This window comes from Rhamphochromis sp. 'chilingali', assembly GCF_963969265.1.
Source record: "Rhamphochromis sp. 'chilingali' genome assembly, chromosome: 17".
NCBI lineage: Eukaryota > Metazoa > Chordata > Actinopteri > Cichliformes > Cichlidae > Rhamphochromis > Rhamphochromis sp. 'chilingali'.
In genome coordinates, this window is record NC_137944.1 from 12,915,079 (window position 1) to 12,934,499 (window position 19,421).

At 41.8% G+C, this 19,421-nt stretch overlaps 1 protein-coding gene across 1 annotated transcript in view; it reads left to right on the top strand.

Moving 5' to 3' along the window:
* The window catches only part of csmd2 (CUB and Sushi multiple domains 2), a 296,524-nt gene that overhangs the window by 257,355 nt on the left and 19,748 nt on the right, over window positions 1-19,421 (top strand). Inside the window, exons 57-68 of the mRNA XM_080862285.1 lie at window positions 4,041-4,214; window positions 5,255-5,437; window positions 8,415-8,591; window positions 10,083-10,262; window positions 10,406-10,579; window positions 10,715-10,888; window positions 12,264-12,337; window positions 12,877-12,988; window positions 13,214-13,393; window positions 16,060-16,125; window positions 17,059-17,220; window positions 18,778-18,890. Of these exons, the coding sequence (XP_080718411.1) occupies window positions 4,041-4,214; window positions 5,255-5,437; window positions 8,415-8,591; window positions 10,083-10,262; window positions 10,406-10,579; window positions 10,715-10,888; window positions 12,264-12,337; window positions 12,877-12,988; window positions 13,214-13,393; window positions 16,060-16,125; window positions 17,059-17,220; window positions 18,778-18,890 (1,769 nt within the window). The remainder of the gene's footprint in view (window positions 1-4,040; window positions 4,215-5,254; window positions 5,438-8,414; window positions 8,592-10,082; window positions 10,263-10,405; window positions 10,580-10,714; window positions 10,889-12,263; window positions 12,338-12,876; window positions 12,989-13,213; window positions 13,394-16,059; window positions 16,126-17,058; window positions 17,221-18,777; window positions 18,891-19,421) is intronic.

Here is a 19,421-nt window from a genome sequence, read left to right on the forward strand (position 1 = left end):
AAAGGAGCTTGCAAAGAAAAGCGTCTGGACTTCTTTAAGTTGCTTGAAAACGTTTCACCTCTCATCCGAGAAGCTTCTTCAGTTCTAAGGTCAAATGGTGGAGAGTCCCAGATATAAACCTAGTGGGAGTAACCCCCCACAGAGGGACAAAAGGACCCCCTGATGATCCTCTAATCGCCTGAGCCAAGGTGTGAAACTGGGTGTGGGTTCCAATCAGCCAGAGTTTTGGGTGAGTTCATTGTGAAACCTGGGCCCACCTTATCATGCGAATTCCTGAGGTCAGATGGCCCAGGATGTGAGTGGGCGTTAAGGCGTCTGGGAAGGGATCTCAAAACTGGATTATAGATGGCAGAGAGTTGGTGTCGTAAACCCCCGCCTCTGTTCAAAGATGGTCGCTCACAGTGGACATAGATGGCTTCTTTCACTCCTCTTTCAAACCATCTGTCCTCTCTGTCCAAAATGTGAACATTGGCATCCTCGAAAGAGTGTCCTTTATCCTTAAGATGCAGATGGACTGCTGAGTCTTGTCCTGTGCAGGTGGCTCTTCTGTGTTGTGCCATGCGCTTGTGAAGTGGCTGTTTGGTCTCTCCAATGTAGAGGTCTGAGCATTCCTCGCTGCACTGTACAGCATACACCACATTGTTAAGTTTGTGTTTTGGCGTTTTGTCTTTCGGGTGAACCAGTTTTTGTCTGAGCGTGTTGCTGGGTCTGAAATGCACCGGGATGTCATGCTTGGAGAAAACTCTCCTGAGTTTTTCTAATACACCGGCTACATAGGGGATGACAATGTTGTTGCGTCTGTCCTTCTTATCCTCCCTCGCTGGTGTCTGGTCTTCTTTTCTGTGCCTCTTTGCTGACTTTAAGAACGCCCATTTAGGATAGCCGCACGTTTACCGGAAGCCCACACACACGGACCAGTACCTCCTCTTTGACTCCCATCACCCTCTGGAACACAAACTTGGAGTAATTAGGACCCTACACCACCGGGCAGAACATGTTCCCTCTAAGCTTGAAGGGAAAAAGAAGGAACACACACATGTAAAGGAAGCACTCAAAACGTGCGGCTATCCTAAATGGGCGTTCTTAAAGTCAGCAAAGAGGCACAGAAAAGAAGACCAGACACCAGCGAGGGAGGATAAGAAGGACAGACGCAACAACATTGTCATCCCCTATGTAGCCGGTGTATCAGAGAAACTCGGGAGAGTTTTCTCCAAGCACGACATCCCGGTGCATTTCAGACCCAGCAACACGCTCAGACAAAAACTGGTTCACCCGAAAGACAAAACGCCAAAACACAAACTTAACAATGTGGTGTATGCTGTACAGTGCAGCGAGGAATACCCAGACCTCTACATTGGAGAGACCAAACAGCCACTTCACAAGCGCATGACACAACACAGAAGAGCCACCTCCACAGGACAAGACTCAGCAGTCCATCTGCATCTTAAGGATAAAGGACACTCTTTCGAGGATGCCAATGTTCACATTTTGGGCAGAGAGGACAGATGGTTTGAAAGAGGAGTGAAAGAAGCCATCTATGTCCACTGTGAGCGGCCATCTTTGAACAGAGGCGGGGGTTTACGACACCAACTCTCTGCCATCTATAATCAAGTTTTGAGATCCCTTCCCAGACGCCTTAACGCCCACTCACATCCTGGGCCATCTGACCTCAGGAATTCGCATGATAAGGTGGGGCCAGGTTTCACAATGAACACACCCGAAACTCTGGCTGATTGGGACCCACGCCCAGTTTCACACCTAGGCTCAGGCGATTAGAGGATCATCAGGGGGTCCTTTTGTCCCTCTGTGGGGGGTCACTCCCACTAGGTTTATATCTGGGACTCTCCACCATTTGACCTTAGAACAGAAGAAGCTTCTCGGATGAGAGGTGAAACGTCTTCAAGCAACTTAAAGAAGTCCAGACGCTTTTCTTTGCAAGCTCCTTTGACTACGATGACCTGGATGACTGAGAACCTTCACAAACATTAGGCAAATGAGTATTTTGTCCACATCATCCTCTTCATGCATGTAGTCTTACTCCAAGTTGTATAGGCTCGAAAGCCTACTACCAATTAAGCATATTAGGTGATGTGCATCTCTGTAATGAGAAGGGGTGTGGTCTAATGACATCAACACCCTATATCAGGTGTGCATAATTATTAGGCAACATCCTTTCCTTTGGCAAAATGAGTCAAAAGAAGGACTTGACAGGCTCAGAAAAGTCAAAAACAGTGAGATATCTTGCAGAGGGATGCAGCAGTCTCAAAATTGCAAAGCTTCTGAAGCGTGATCATCGAACAATCAAGCGTTTCATTCAAAATAGTCAACAGGGTCGCAAGAAGCGTGTGGAAAAACCAAGGCGCAAAATAACTGCCCATGAACTGAGAAAAGTCAAGCGTGCAGCTGCCAAGATGCCACTTGCCACCAGTTTGGCCATATTTCAGAGCTGCAACATCACTGGAGTGCCCAAAAGCACAAGGTGTGCAATACTCAGAGACATGGCCAAGGTAAGAAAGGCTGAAAAACGACCACCACTGAACAAGACACACAAGCTGAAACGTCAAGACTGGGCCAAGAAATATCTCAAGACTGGTTTTTCTAAGGTTTTATGGACTGATGAAATGAGAGTGAGTCTTGATGGGCCAGATGGATGGGCCCGTGGCTGGATTGGTAAAGGGCAGAGAGCTCCAGTCCGACTCAGACGGCAGCAAGGTGGAGGTGGAGTACTGGTTTGGGCTGGTATCATCAAAGATGAGCTTGTGGGGCCTTTTCGGGTTGAGGATGGAGTCAAGCTCAACTCCCAGTTCTACTGCCAGTTTCTGGAAGACACCTTCTTCAAGCAGTGGTACAGGAAGAAGTCTGCATCCTTCAAGAAAAACATGATTTTCATGCAGGACAATGCTCCATCACACGCGTCCAAGTACTCCACAGCGTGGCTGGCAAGAAAGGGTATAAAAGAAGAAAAACTAATGACATGGCCACCTTGTTCACCTGATCTGAACCCCATTGAGAACCTGTGGTCCATCATCAAATGTGAGATTTACAAGGAGGGAAAACAGTACACCTCTCTGAACAGTGTCTGGGAGGCTGTGGTTGCTGCTGCACGCAATGTTGATGGTGAACAGATCAAAACACTGACAGAATCCATGGATGGCAGGCTTTTGAGTGTCCTTGCAAAGAAAGGTGGCTATATTGGTCGCTGATTTGTTTTTGTTTTGTTTTTGAATGTCAGAAATGTATATTTGTGAATGTGGAGATGTTATATTGGTTTCACTGGTAAAAATAAATAATTGAAATGGGTATATATTTGTTTTTTGTTAAGTTGCCTAATAATTATGCACAGTAATAGTCACCTGCACACACAGATATCCCCCTAAATTAGCTAAAACTAAAAACAAACTAAAAACTACTTCCAAAAACATTCAGCTTTGATATTAATGAGTTTTTTGGGTTCATTGAGAACATGGTTGTTGTTCAATAATAAAATTATTCCTCAAAAATACAACTTGCCTAATAATTCTGCACTCCCTGTATAGACGTATATGAGACAAAAACCTTATTTTTAAGACTTCATTTATGATCTTTGTAAACACTTTCCTGATGAACTGATCTCCTCAATGAGTAGTTTCAAATCTTACTTATTAAAATACAATATTTTTGTTTGTCTTATTTTTTTTGTTGTTGTAATAGACATTTACAGAGGGTATACTTTAAGGCACCTGGGCTTGCTACCATCAGATTAGGCAGCGTTCTTGGTTCCTCTGTCAGACTGACTCGTTGTTCCTGGTGTCTGGTTTAAATAAACAAAAACATGGTAATAGGCAAAACACTCAATTTCAATCTTCAAAACAGGAGCCCAAAAAACTAAGGGGTGATGTTACACCAGCTCTTTTAGCTATTCTTACAGATAATTATTTTTTACAACTTTACAGCAGAGGAAAGATACCCACACTGTTAGTAAATATAAAGTATTGTATTCATTTTAAATCAACATATTCAACATGTGATGCCTAAAACGTTTCTTTGCTCTGTTCGGACAGTGGTGCTGTGTGACCGCCCCAGCGTGCCTCCTTACACCCAGCTTTCAGGTGACCGTCGAACAGTGGGCTCCGTCATTCGCTACAGTTGCATCGGTCAGCGTAGCATCATTGGCAATACAACAAGAATGTGCCAGCTGGATGGGCAGTGGAGCGGCTCGCCACCACATTGCTCTGGTATGGAAAAATACACCCAGAATGAGAGTTCGAAACGCTTAACCTGACAATATTTTCTGAAGGAGATCCATAAGAAAAGACTCTAACCATCGAAATTCCATTCATATTTTGGGGTGTTTCCTGTGCTAAGCCACACGTTTTGGGTTTCTTTGCATTCTTTGCATATTTCCCCATCTAATAATTGATTATTCAGATGCAATAGCATCGCCCAGTCACACTGAGGCCCTCACAACGGCATGCCAACAAATAAAGAGTTTAGGTGGCAGCTGCTGGAAGGTAATGAGCAAAGTAGGTGGACCAAAGATGGAGTTGCCTGTCTGTGTCACAGACCTGAAGGGCAAAGAAAGTGTCCTCCATAAAACTGTTTTAATCTGCTCACATTAGACTGAGGAACATCAATGCCCATACTTCAGCCGGGTAATGAAGCAGTATAAAGACGTCAGCCCCCCCTTACTCCCACTCCTCTAACAGCGCTTTGCTTCAGGGATTCAACTATAGTCGCGCATGGAAAAAGGCTGTGGGGAAGCCCATACATCCAAATGCATATCCACAAAGTACAGACATAGAGACACACAAGCAGTTTAAAATAAAGTACCATTCTGACAGTTTAATGTCATAATTCATGACATCCATATATGGTATATCCTGCAGATTGCCAGTGTTCTCTCGACAGGCAATAAACACAACATTTTTATAAAGATTTGGCCGACTTTCTTAGCTGTGCGCTATTAAAGCGATGTTGGATGGTGCCTTGTAAAATGAGCAGCAGTGCTAAGCGTTTTGAGCTTGTTTAAATGGAAGACCTGGAATTATTGAAGGAAGGTGTAAAAGATATGTCAAAGCAGTGAAATGAAAAAGTCACATCATTTTTTACGTGTTCACCGTGCTGAATAAAGAGCAGTAAAATGTGTTTGGAAGTAACTGACTCTGTAGTGAGGTGAGAAAATATAGAGCACATTTCTCATATGTGTTCGGGTTGTCAGAAATTATTTGTTTCGTGCTACGTTTAGTTTTTATTTCTTTGTCATTTTTTTTTTCAGGAGAGGCTGCTGGGTTGTGCGGTGATCCGGGCGTTCCCGTGCATGGGATCCGTCTAGGAGAGGAGTTTACGGTGGGCAGTGTTGTCCGCTTCAGCTGTGAGCCAGGCTATGCGCTGAAGGGCTCTCCGGAGAGAACCTGTCTGGCCAATGGAAGCTGGCTGGGCACACAACCAGAGTGCCATGGTAAGGAATATATACTCTTATTTGTTCTCATAGGCTGGTACAAATGGGCGGTCGAGTCATGTTTTTGTAAATTGAAACTCACACATCAATTCAACAACTGGATCTGACTTCTGAGCTTTTCCAGGAACGAGACCATGTCAGTCGTCAAACTTAACCATTGAATGGATATATGCAGTATGGACTTGTCTCCTTCTATCATCACCCTTACAGAGATATTAAAGCTTCATGTGAGGTTTGGTTGAGAGCTGCATGTGTGCAGGAAACTATTGTGTACTGTCAGAGTAAGAAGTGCCAAAATCATAGCTATTTGCTGGCTGTCTTTAGGTCTTTAGAAGCATATAGCTGGAGTCGTGAACGTATACCTGGTGATAATTTAGGTACTTCACAGTGAGTGCTGTACTTCAGAAAATCTGTGTGTTTTCAGAGATTTTATTATACTGAATCTTCTTCTGAGTGAAGAGCTCTAAAGATACTGGGATTCGGTGAGGTAAGAGTAAGATAGGATCAATAGGTGGATTGATGTGGAATCTTTCAAATTGTGGAAAAGAGGGTGCTGAGCACTAAGGTAAAGCCCTCAATTTAGCTGTCAATTGAAGTTCCAACCCGCCTTCGCCTTTGAGCTTTTGGTGCTCCAGTATCAAGTGAGGGCTTGGAATACAACAGCTGCTTCAGAGGTTGTTCGAGAACCCGATCACGGTGCCTTCCCCTGTGTACTGTGGAAATATTCTGGACATGTCCAACTAGAGACCCTGGAGCAAACCCAGAAGATGATAGAAGGGTTACATATCCCTGGGAACACCTCAAGATTCCTTATGAGGAATTGGAGAACCTGTTTGAGGAAACCACCACAACCCGAACCTGGAAAACTACAGGGAGATATATAAGCACATAAATAGCACATTTACATTTCCTTTTGCTCTATTTTAGTAATTTATGCACAAAGTTTGCTTTGACTTTTTGTGAAGCTAGACTTTAATTTCTAGTGCAACAGACACGTAATGAGTGAAATATATCTACCAAAACTGTGCTTGAGGTGGCAGCGCGGGTTCACTAATTGCAGGTTTGGTTCCTCAGTTTCCTCATGTCACCATAAAGTTGTTGGGCAAGACAATGAAAACCCAAGGTGCTCTTAATGACGGGTGAGCACCTTGCGTGGTAGCTTTACCATAACTCGGAAGTGTGTGAATGAGTGAATAATGATAATAGTAGCCTCATCAAGTCCACGGCACAAAGTGGAGCAACATCCCCCCCCCAAAAAAAACAGAAAATCATCAGCTGGAAATGGTTATTACTAACGCGACAATCAGCGACTGTGTAATTAGGTGTTGCCTTTTCAGTTTCATTGAGAAACTCGTATAATATGCATTTATTGTGTATTTGTAAGTGATTAAACAGAAGAGAGCACATTACAGAGAATGCGTTCTCTATTGAGCACTATAAAGGTTTGCATATTTGTCCTTGTGCAACACTGCGTCTATTCCATTGCAGTCATTTGGGGGGCAAAAAACCCCAAAATAGTTTGCTGAATGTGTATTTTGTGCGCAGTCGATGGATTTAAGCTTTTCGCTGAAGCACACTTTATTAATATTGCTGAAATAGAAGACATTATGCACAATGAGAAAACAAAACAGCAGTTATTCTTCCATCAAACATCTGGAAGGCAGGAAAAGGGAAAGAAGTGTTTGTGAGTGTGCTTGGAGTTTAGATTATTAACACATCAGTGAGTATGACTAGTATGTATAGTATGGTTTATATACCTGAAGTTTTTTTTCTATTTTCCCTTTCATATCAGCTTTAGAAGTGCTATAGTAATAGGAGTATTACTCCAAAAACACCCATATATTTTTTCCTGTTTTTTTTCTATGTTGCCCTCTGTGTGTTAAACTACATTTTTCTTTCTGCACTCTAGAATTATAGAATCACTGATACGCTCGGTTTGCCATTTTGGCGAGGTCTCTTGGCAGCTATCTGGTTGTATTTCTTTGTCCCTGCCCTTTTGTTGCTCTCCATATAAACCTGGCCCTTTTCTTCCATAATCCTAGTGCAGAGTGTGTGATTTCCAGAAGCATCATCCAGTCTCATGGGCTTTTTCCACTTGTGCTCTCAGCACCCCTCCACACATTCACACAGACCCCTCTCTCACACACACCACCACCACCAACACGACCACGTCTTTCCTTCGCCTCACTCTGTGTCGATGCCTCTCTGGTATGTGTGTGGTATGCCCACTGGCTGAGGTTGCCCACCTGTTCTCACTTGGCACTGACTTCAAGGGCCAGGCCACATCTGGTCATTAAGGGAGGCCGATCATGTCCACAGGGCTCTGAGGGCCCGGGGCAAGCTGGAGACAGTAATGAACAGAACCATTGCTGGCGGCCGGACAGACACTGAGGGATTTTCTGTGCAAAGGATGTGTCCATCAAAGCAGAGTTACTTATGAAGCAGGACACAGGGGAGCATGAGTAGTGTTAGAGTGGATGGATGAAGAACAGAGAAAAAGAGGAAAAAAGCCGAGTGATGATGCACATCAAATATGTCGATTAATTAAAAGTAATTTTGTAAAATACATAGTTTGATTTTTCCAAAATGCATACAAATAAAACTCTTACATTGATGCGGAAGTCATCTTTCAAGAAAAGAAACACTGAAATAATGTGCTTTATGCATATTACAAAATAAATATATGTAATTATAGGCTTTGGGATTTTAGAGTGAAAGGTTTGAAGGTTAAATAGAAAATAAATGAGTGAAATGAAGGAATTAAAAAAAGATTTAAATAATTTCTCATGTATAATTCAGACTTTTGTCTCTGATCTTTTTAAAATAATCAATTAAGTTAAATTAAATTCCACACCAAAGACCTAATGCTCTTTCACATCTCTTCTATTTTCCTAGTGCTGGTTATCGGTAAATGAATATGACTTATTTTAATGGTTTCTCTCTCTTTTCTCTGTTTTTTTCTCTCTTTTATTTGCAGTGGTTTCTTGTGGAAATCCAGGAACTCCACGGAATGCCCAGATCCTCATTCACGATGGCCTGACTTTTTCCAGATCCATCACTTACGCTTGCAGGGAGGGCTACTACTCTACTGGACTCCTGACCCGGCACTGCACTGTTAACGGGACTTGGACCGGCAACATGCCTGAGTGCTCAGGTAATTAACAGCTCCCACAAAAGAACTTCTCAGGACTGTCAGATTATCAATAGTTAAATGATAATAGTTTCGTTTTCTGTGCTTGATTTTGTTTCCACGAAGGCTTTGCTTTTAGAGAAGGGAAATGTAAAATGTAGTTATTTAATGCTCCACAAGAATTGTAAGAGAACACGTGAGTCACAATAATTGCTTCTAGTGGCCTTTGTTTTAGTGGTGGATCGCTCATGTGGTTCACTGGCTCAGCTGGAGGAAATTGGTACGATTCATGGTCCATTTCAAGGGCCTGACTGACAGCCCTTTGTCATCATGTCTCACAAAAGACGTGTGGCTGCTGTACAGAACCAAGAGACCCCAGCAAATAGAGGTCACTAAGAGAACCAGTTTCTTCTGAATGGAGGGGATAATGCCCTAAGCAGCACCATTATGGATTTCAGAACTACATAATTCATAGAAGTGAATGTGGTACGTGTTGAAGCTCTTTGGAAGGGCACCTGGAGGCAGAGAGGGAGGCACATGTGAGGCGAAGCAATTCTGGCTGAATGATTTCTATTGATTTGAAGGAAAAACTCTATGTCAAGGCCATGCTTGACAAAGATGGCTACAGGAACGGGAAGATGTGGCAATGACACTGGATTTTGTAGATGAAATTTATACTTGCATCGTTATTATATTATGGAAGAGGGGAATGATCTCAGTGCGCGTCAGTTCTGTGTGTGTTGTTAAAGAGATGACAGTCCTGGAAAGGTATTGTGGTTCCAGGTAGAATCTTGCCAGCCAGGCTTTGCCGGGAAAAGAGGAGCCACTCCACTTCCAAGAGGACCAGCTCCCTCACCCTGTATTGAATATTGCTGAAACATGCATGTACACATTTTGCAGTGCCTTTTTGTCCCAAGGCATCTAAGCTCAAGTTGTCATATGGCCTGGATTTTCCTTCTTTGATATTTACAGCAGAGCTGAGCAGCAAGGCTGCTGAGTCACACTGTGGAATTCTCTCTGTTGTTACTCAATCATGCTGTTTTCCCTGCAGGATGTAAAAAGTACAATAAAGGAGAAATGTGGTTCATTTTGGAACTATAGGGAGCGACCACAGACGGATACTCAACACAAGATTTTGTGTCTGCATCCTAAAAACTCAAAATAGGAAACAAACTACAAGAAGAGAGTTGTGATAGTTGCATAGCTCTCGTGTGCCATAAACCCAGTGTTATCTAAAAGAGGTTGTTTATAAGTTAACAGAGGGTTAATGGTCCATTCAATAACATCAGAAATTTTCAGTTTGTGTTTTACACAAAGTTTGGGGGTAAACTACTTGGATCAAGTGCCTATAGCACCTCATTAATTATAAGCCTCGGTCTATTGTCACTCTAAATATACATTTATTAACTTGTTTGTGTTTGCTCTTTTCACTGCAAATAATCAAATTGTCAAATATCTCAAACACAACAGGGTAGCAAGCTGAATCTATTTTTTAGTACCTTTATGTTTTTCCAGTTATCAACTGCGGCGATCCCGGAGTGCCAGCTAACGGGGTGAGATTTGGGAGTGATTTCACCTACAACCACACGGTCACGTTCCAGTGCTCCCCTGGTTTCACCATGGATGCCGATCGGGCCTCCTCTCTCATCTGCACCAAGACCCGCACCTGGAATGGCACCAAACCTCTCTGTAAAGGTAGAGTTGTATACGTTGACCTGATTGTATTTTTGGGTTACAGAATGATTAGCCTTTTTTTTGCCTCTATCAGTTTTTGCATTAAAACACTGAAACCGACAGAAAACATAAAAGTCCTCTAATGCACCCTTGTTTCCTTGCAGCAATTGTATGTGGTCCACCACCCACCATCCCTAATGGACAGGTTGTTGGGACAGACTTCACCTGGGGCTCCAGCATAAGCTACTCCTGCAACCAAGGTTACCAGCTGTCCCTACCCACTGTGTTAACATGCCAAGGCAACGGCAACTGGAGTGGAGAGAAACCACAGTGCTTCCGTAAGTGGCATGTCATGATTTGTCTCTGACATTGTTTTACCCACGTATAGTGTAGTGTGTGTCCTCAGAAGAATATCGATTTAAAATGAAAAACGTGCAGTCGGTCACATCATCTCTCTGCTTCCATCTTTACAGCTGTTTTTTGTGGAGACCCGGGAATGCCAACACAGGGGAGAAGGGAGGACAGCGGTTTCACCTATCTCTCCTCCGTCTCCTTCTTCTGCGACCCGCCACTCGTCCTGGTCGGCTCATCGCGGAGATACTGCCAGTATGATGGCACCTGGAGTGGCACGCAGCCGTCTTGCATAGGTAAGCATGATTGTTTATGATTTGAGCCTATTGGGTATGTCCATAATCCTAAAACAGCACAGAAATCAGTGCCTCTATATAACAATATAAAAATAAGCTTGAACCTGACAGAAGCTTCTCTTTGGCTGGTCTGATTACTGCTTTCGGCTCACTTTTTAGTTCCGGTTGCTATTTTCCGCCAAGAAGTAAAACGGGAAACAGGCAAAACCATTAGACCTAGCTAAATAGCTGCTTAACTCCACGAGTCAGAATTAACTTGTGGAGTTATTTAAAGCCAGTACAAGAATTTATTGAATCATTTTCCAAGCAAGTATGGACTCAGTTAATTGCTGTAGTTCTGACAGGGTCAGGGTCCTTATTGATAGAATTTACAACATTTCTTATTGAATTTGATTTATTTCACTAATTGATGCAAACTCTATCCTTGCGATGGTGTGCAGTGCTAAAGCCATGAGGGGGTTGTTGTTAAAGGCATTCAGAAAGTCAGGAACAGATTAAAGATTAAATAAATAAAATAAATGTTTCCAGCCCTGGAGGTTGTTGTGGTGTTTGGATACTTTAAAATATGCACACATGCAAACCTTTGACCCTGCTGCTAGTAAACAGGAATTTCTTAAGGCCGCAGTCAATTTCTGGACTTTGTTTAACCAGATGTGTCATGTTGGAAAGATTAAACTAAGATTTAGTGAGATTCAGTCTATAAAAAATATGAATGTCATTTTACTTACTGTGTGTTACTGTATGGCTGCTGCTTTATTCTGCCTCTCGCAAAACCTTGGTTAACAGCAGAGTCTTCCTTTTTGTGGCTTTGTTCACCGTACAGAAAACAAGATGACTTCACAAAAAACTGTTTAAAATCTCTTTGAAACCTCGTACAAAAGTTCCGTTCATTCCTTGTCTTTATCTCTTTATTCTTTAAACTATAACTATACTATAGCTTATCTTATTTCCATAAGCTAAAATAAAGTTGTTTGAGAATGTTTATGTTCTTGTGAACAGAAAAGTAAAATGACAGACACATTGAAAAACAGTTGATTAACATTAAGTAATGGGCTTCATTCCTTCAGTAATATTCTCCATTAAGTAACTATAAAGTGCTACTGTTATTATTCATTTCAGCTGACATAAACTCACAAAGCCACCTAAATACAATAAAATGTTTCCTCTGCAAGCTGTACTACTACCTCCATCAGTAATAACGGCACTATGTGATGCATGAGAATCTGAAACTTTTGCACAGTACTGTATGTTTAGAGGACCTTCTGTATTGCGGGAATAGTTAGTATAGTTATCAAAGCATTTTTGTGTGTGTGTGTGTGTGTGTGTGTGTGTGTATGTGTGTTTGTATGTGTGTGTGTGGGGGGGCGTATTTCAGATCCCAGTCACACTACCTGTGGAGATTCTGGCACGCCTCTCTTTGGAAATCAGAACAACAGCCAGGGCTACCAGGTGAGAATATGTGGTCACTCCAGAAATTGATTTCCATATATTAAAAATGTGATGAAACCCCCAAAATGTGTTTTTTCTTTTACCTTAATGCCGTTCATATTGTACACTTCCCTCCTTTAATACTTATTTTGCAGGAGCAAACAGGAAGCATGACTTAATGGCTACTGCAATATTGATGTTACAGCACCGCTCAGCCCACATCTGTCTTTCTTCTGATACCATATTGAGAATGTTTTCTTTGTCTGTACTCATTTGTTATTTTCTGTACAGAGTTGAGTGACAAGGGCCCAGATGGCTTAGGGAAATGATGAAATAAATAAGCAATACAATAAATGGCAGCTGAATCCCCTACAGCTGCTTTATTTTCGTTGTTCTGGTTTTGGGTGTACTCCGAGCGACACGCTGTAATGCGCTGTTAATGTGATTAGTAACCCGACAACGGCAAGTGTAATAGCAAAGTTGCAGCTCCACTTCAGTAAAAACTGAGGTGTTATTTGGATTTTTATTCTTTTTTTTTTTTTATGCATTTTCATTTACAGATCGGCAGTATGGTGTTCTTCAGCTGCAGAAAGGGCTACTTACTGCAGGGCTCGATTTCTCGCACCTGCCTACCAAACCTCACTTGGAGTGGCTTTCAACCTGAGTGCATTGGTAAGAACACAATCTAATAACAAGCTGAGGCCAATATCTCCCACATACTTCTGTCTTAACCCCTTGTCACGTTTTCTCTTCTGCTGTATAAACTTTTCCTTTATTTCTTGACTATCTCTCATCTGATTCCTGATCTCGCTCATCTTTTCATCCTTTTCTTGTCCCCTTTCTTTACTATTTTCTTTTCTTTTTTGGTCTCTTTAATCCTCCTCCCTCTCTCTGCAGCCCACCATTGCAGCCAGCCAGAGCTGCCAGCCCAGTCTGATGTGAGAGCCATTGAACTGCCATCCCTGGGCTACACACTGATCTATACATGTCAGCCCGGCTTCTACTTGGCTGGAGGATCAGAGCACAGGACGTGCAGGTCCGACGGTAGCTGGTCAGGGAAACCGCCTCTGTGTGCAGGTATAAACATTGTTACATTCGAGCCATGAGGGAACGCGAAGACGTGCTCGACACTCAAAAAGCTCATGCACCTGCTTTGCTGTTTTTTCTGATGCTAAATTTCACTCACATGGCTAAACAATGTAATCGCTGTAAGACTAAAAATGTGTGCACATGGCCATCCACTTTCAACATTTACATAGCTACGTGTATTAGACACTTAAAACACCCTGTATTTGTCATGCACAACTCCATAATGTGTATTTATAAGGATTATTGAGGCAGATAAAGAATTTGGGAAAACCGCAGATTCAGCTAATCCTGATGAATTGCTTTGTTAACGCTCGCTTATTCTCAGACACATGCCAGGGTAGGGTGGCCCATCCATCACGCAATTAGACTGCATGGAATTACCTACAGAAGCACGCACAAACGCGTAAGCTTCGTATCATTAGCAAGGGTGCAAAACTTGATTAGGCCAATGCTTCCCATTGATTAGGTTAGCAGAAGTAGCTCTTATAAATGGAGAAGTAGTGTTAAAAAGGTCTAGCAGACAAATAGACTGCCATTAAGATACCCTCATTGACTTAAATACATATGGAGGGGCCAAAAAAAGAGTAATCGACATACGATTATGTAGTGTAGAGAAATGCTAATAGCTGAAAGAGAAAGCTGCACTAGAGTTGGGGATATCCACGTGATAGATTCCATGTCGGGGCTTCTGCTGAAATATATAGGCTGATGGGTGTTTTTAAGGCCATGCCATTAAGTGTGAAGGCAAAAAAGAGAGAGCCTTAGCACATACAGGATATTAACAGCGCCTGTGGGTGAAGTGATGGAAGGGCAGCTCAAAAGACTGGCAGCTAATAAAGTACAAGGCAGTGGGAGTGTGTGTGTGATGTGCATGTTTCCTTGTGTCTGTATGCGTTTATCCGAGGTGATTTTTTTTGTCCTCATAAACTACCATCAGTATACCTGTCTTTGTTTGCGGTTGCGAGTAAAGCCCTCTCCGCTCTGTTTACCTGCGTGGGTGTATGTTTACTACTGTGATGTATTCCCGCGGCCCCCTGTGAGCAGTAAGGCATTATTAAAGCACTTCCGCTGAAGCTGTGAAACCGTGTCTCTCACGCCGCAGGGATACTTGAGCTGCTTTTTGACACATGACTCAAGTCCTATCACAGGCAGCCCTCACTCTGGCCACCACAGGGGTTATTAGGCGTAGACAGTAGTGATGGGTCGTTCGCGAACGAAATGGCTCTTAGAGCCGGCTCTTTGACGTGAACGACGCGAGCCGGCTCCTTATCGCGAGCCGTCACGTGGGTTTTTTTTTTTTTTTCTTTCTCTCAGCCTCTCTCTCGCACTTTTTTTCCGCTTCACTCTGCACGCGAGCCTTGTGCTTTACGCTGGGCAGAGGGGGGAGGGGCGGTAGTTACACTCAGTAGCACAGGAACAGAGCCAGAGAGAGAGAAAGAGAGGCAGGGACAACAACATTAGAAAGGTATAGTAATCATCCACAACTATTTTCGGTTGCAGATGATAAAGGATTGAGAAAGTTTATTCATGCAGGTCCATATGACAGAGAATATGCATGTTCTTTTAGTTTTCATATTATAATTTATATTTAATTGTGTTGTGGTTTGCAGTGTTTTGTGTTCTTTTCACTTTAAATTTGTGAAAGGAAAAAGCTGAAAATTTAAATAGTTAAAACTTGAAATGTGAATAGTTGATTTTTGTATTATATGATTTATTTATTACATTTTATGTGGAGTGAATAAATAAAAGTATATTTACGGTGGCCCCTAGAGACAAAGCACATACAAACTTCAAATCACGTACGAACTCTGAAGCATGTACAAACTCCAAAACACGTAAAAACACGTACAAACTCCAAAACACGTAAAAACTCCAAAAACACGTAAAAACACGTACAAACTCCGAAGCACGTAAAAACTCAGAAGCATATAAAAACTCAGAAGCACATAAAAACTCAAAACACGTACAAAAGACAACAGAAGTGCTCCAGGATGCTGGGCGCAGTGTTGAGCCTTTGTTATCTTGTGGCTACACAAGCCAGCAAGTACCAACGACCGGATTTGGTGTGTGGTAATAACAGGTAAATGAACTTTTTTTTAAATTATTTGAATATATATATGAGTGCCTGTGTATAAATATACAAACAATACACACATGCTTTCAATTGTGTAATTTAAGTGATCTAGTAGCTCTGCTTTGGAAGTTCAGTTCATGCTAGAAATGTGTTTTGGAGTTTGTACGTGTTTTGTCTCTAGGGGCCACCGCATATATTTATATATAAACATATATAAATAAAACCACTTGTTTTTACGTTAGTAATTCCTTTTGTGCATAATTTTATATTATTGTTAATAATAAATTAATTAAAGCAACAAAACAACCTGAAGAGCCGGTTCGGAGCCGAAAGAGCCGGCTCTTTTTAGTGAGCCGAACCGAAAGAGCCGGATCTCTAAAAAGAGCCGGAAATCCCATCACTAGTAGACAGGAAGTGCTGATGGTGACATCCTTCTACTGCAATTACCTTCGAGCTGTTGTGGTGAAAGTAGAAATGAGATCTTCTTTTGTCACTTCTTGAGGCCCACACTGTACCTGTTTACAGGATACTCAGGTTTATTGTTTTCTTCTGTTAATATTGTGTGTTGTGCTCTCTTTAGCTGATATTCGCCCAAGTGGTAGGGGCCCGGTGGTGCCAGTGCAGGAGCCGTCCTCCAAGCACCCAGGTAAGAAAGGCACTCCTGGGATGTAAGATTACCATACTTAAACTCCTAAATGTGCTCAAATAAAGTCTATAACAAAAAAAAATGTCGTGTGAAACCTTGTTATCTACAATACGTACCTGACTTCAGTGATTAGTTCTACCTTTAAGCTGATTTCGTAGTCTGACGTTTTCTGCTGAATTGTGCAGGAACTGCGAATCGTGTCCTGAACTGTCATGGGAAATCTGTCTGTACATTCCAAACATTTGTTTATTGAACCTTCTGATGAATTCTTTAAAAGACAGAATTTAAATATCAATTTGCAATATTTTTGCTACATCCAGGATTTTTGTGCAAATTATTGTTTAGTACTCAGAGAGCGCAAATCTCCCTGAAGTTCGATGTATAGCTCTCTCAATATGATATATTACCTGATATGGTTTCTTGAATTTTTTTTTCAAGCTTTGACCTTGGGTGCTAACAGCAAAGGTCAAGTTAAAACGCCAGCCTAGGTACTCATGTTCACCAAGGCCTAGCAAATTGTTGTGTAGTCCATCCATTACAAATTGTGGGTAATATAGCTATTTAACAGATTTTCACATGTGGTGTAAACTTAACCTTGACTTGATTTTCACCAAAATTAAATCAGCTTGAGTTCTTATTGGTGTCTACCGTCACACATTCAAAAATAACATGAAAACTGTGGACTCAAGGCTGCGGACAAACAGAGAGACAGTCAAACACAGAAACGGAAGCAATTACAATACTTCCTCGCTATGGGGGCACAAAAAACATACGAGGGTTTAGGGTTCAAAAAATCAAACCGAAGATCTAGAGGTCTCAAAAACTCATGTATCAAATATCAAAGACTTGTAATCACGAGGTTAATTTTGCAGAAACCCCCTCTGCAAAATAAAACACCTTATTTTTACTATTCATTCTTCCTTTGTCTTTCAGTTCCTGTTGGTGTGTTTGCTAAGAACTCCCTCTGGAGGGGATCCTACGAGTACCTCGGGAAGAAGCAACCAGCTATGTTGAGCATCACTGCCTTTGAACCCTTTAGCAACCGGGTTAATGGGACACTCATCGACCACAGTGGAGTAGAACTTAAACTGGCAGGTGAGTACAACAGTAACTCAAGATCTTCAAAAGATAAACATCACTCATAAAAACAGTCTGTGTGGGTCAGTTCTTCTAAATTGCTTCTCATATCAGAGATCCGACTGAGTTTGCTTTTATCCAAATTTCAAGTGAGTTCAAGAAGCAAGAAATCAGTGTGGTCTCTGCTTGAATTGGATTATTGCTGCTGTAACAGAGCAGCAGACATTTTATATTATTCTCAGTGGTATAATCACTGCACAGCTGCAATCATCATCAAATTTCATCAGTAGCAGCCTGGACACTTCACTCCTGTAGCTGCTAGTATTTATATATAGTATTCACATATTTTCAATAGACAAACTGAGCAACAAACTATAAATTTCCCTTTTTTAACTAGCTTTCAAAATGTTTAAGATTGTTTTTATGAATTTTATCTTTTAATAGATCCATCATTTAAATGGGAAGTCTGATGAGATTTTTCCTCTGCCTAGGCAAAGCTTTCGCATTTCCAGAACTCGGTTTTGTCCCTAAACGATTAAAAACCCATCAGTAAGACCTGCTGTAGCACCGGCTGACAGATATCTTTATTATAGAGGTGTTATATTGAGTTGACTTCACATACACTGTAGGTTTTTATGGGGTTTATTGACAGTGACAAAAAAAGTTGGTTATTGTCGGCCATAATCTTTCATTACAAATTGCCTCGCTTGGAAGGGGAATAAAAGTGAAATGGGAACGCTGTTTAATAAAACTTAAGCAACTGTGTGTTACTATACGAGTTATTGTATGAATCACAGCAGCGAGCAGCAACGATTGGGCTCTCGCACCTTCACAGTTTCTTTTTTTTGTGTTTTGTTTAATGGCACGTCTATCGCTGCATGTCATGTGTAGAACACACAATATAAATACAGAGAAAATTAAAGATTCATTAAAGCCAGTAGACTGCGCTTCGTGCCTCCAGGCTGGGAACCGTCTCAAAATTTAATAATGTATTTTTACCTGCAGTAATTCTTGGCAAAACAGTGCCATAGCCAGTCAGTTTATCAAAAGTGCAAAAGTTTCACTAAGGTCTTAAGACAAAATATGTTAATTTTAAATGGCTCTCAAGGAAGAAAAGTCTGATTTTTTTTTTTTTTAAAAAGGAGATTGGACTTATGTTGCTGCTCCAGGATTTTCTTTTGCACACCTTTGATGTTTCACGCGGCCTGCTTGTGGCCTGCCACATGCTGGTGAAACTTCTGACGTGCACGTGTCTATTGTGCCTCCTCAAAAATGCATTTTAGTGAGAGGGGAACATGAAAGTAGAATACTGAAACATTTTCAAGAGGGCGCCACCTTGCACCCGTTTCCTAAAAGCCTAAATTTAGATTCATTTATTAGACAGTGTTGGTGACTTGCCATTATCCATAAGAGTTCCATTTTCCCACGGGGGATTCACAAGATAACGACAGGTGGACAGAAACAGAAGAAAGAGTCGACATGAACTCAACAAGAGGCCGGCTCAGAGCAAATGTCATGTCTTTTTATCAAACGAGTGTCTGTTTTTCCGAAATAACTGCAACCCCTTTTCTACAGGTACATATAAGAGAGAGGATGCTCAGCTGGTGCTGCAGGTTCATCAGATCAGAGGCCCTGTGGAGATCTTTGTCAACAAGTTCAAAATGGACAACTGGTCCCTAGATGGACGTGTAAGTGCAAGGGTCTGGTCCAGAACAACACCTCTTGTTGTACTTGAAAAGATTTTACACAACATACACACACGCATCTACATTGTGAACTATGTCGAGCACACTAACCTTGTCACTCTAGGGAGATGGAGGGCCCACCAAGAGTTTTCTCTTTAATTAAAATGTCAGTTAAATCATTGCCTGGTAATCAGGACTCCACAGACCCACACCACCCCCTTTCACTCTTCTCTCCCATATTATCCTCCGACCTCAGGCACCACTAATACACTCTCTCCCAATTAATTAAAAAAAAGCAGGTCACAGTAAATGTGGTTATGTGGTGCTGTGTTTATTCAAACATGCGTATGTGTCATACGATGCACATCACATGAGTGTGCCCCGGTGCGAATCCTCTGTGTAATCCTCTTGGGTAACAAGCTCACATGTGTGCAGCGGGGCTGAGTGTGCGTATGTTTGTTCTCTGGATCAGAAAAAAAAAAGAAAAAAACCCGTCACATTAAATGTCAGCCACGCGAGTGCCTCTCAGCTCTT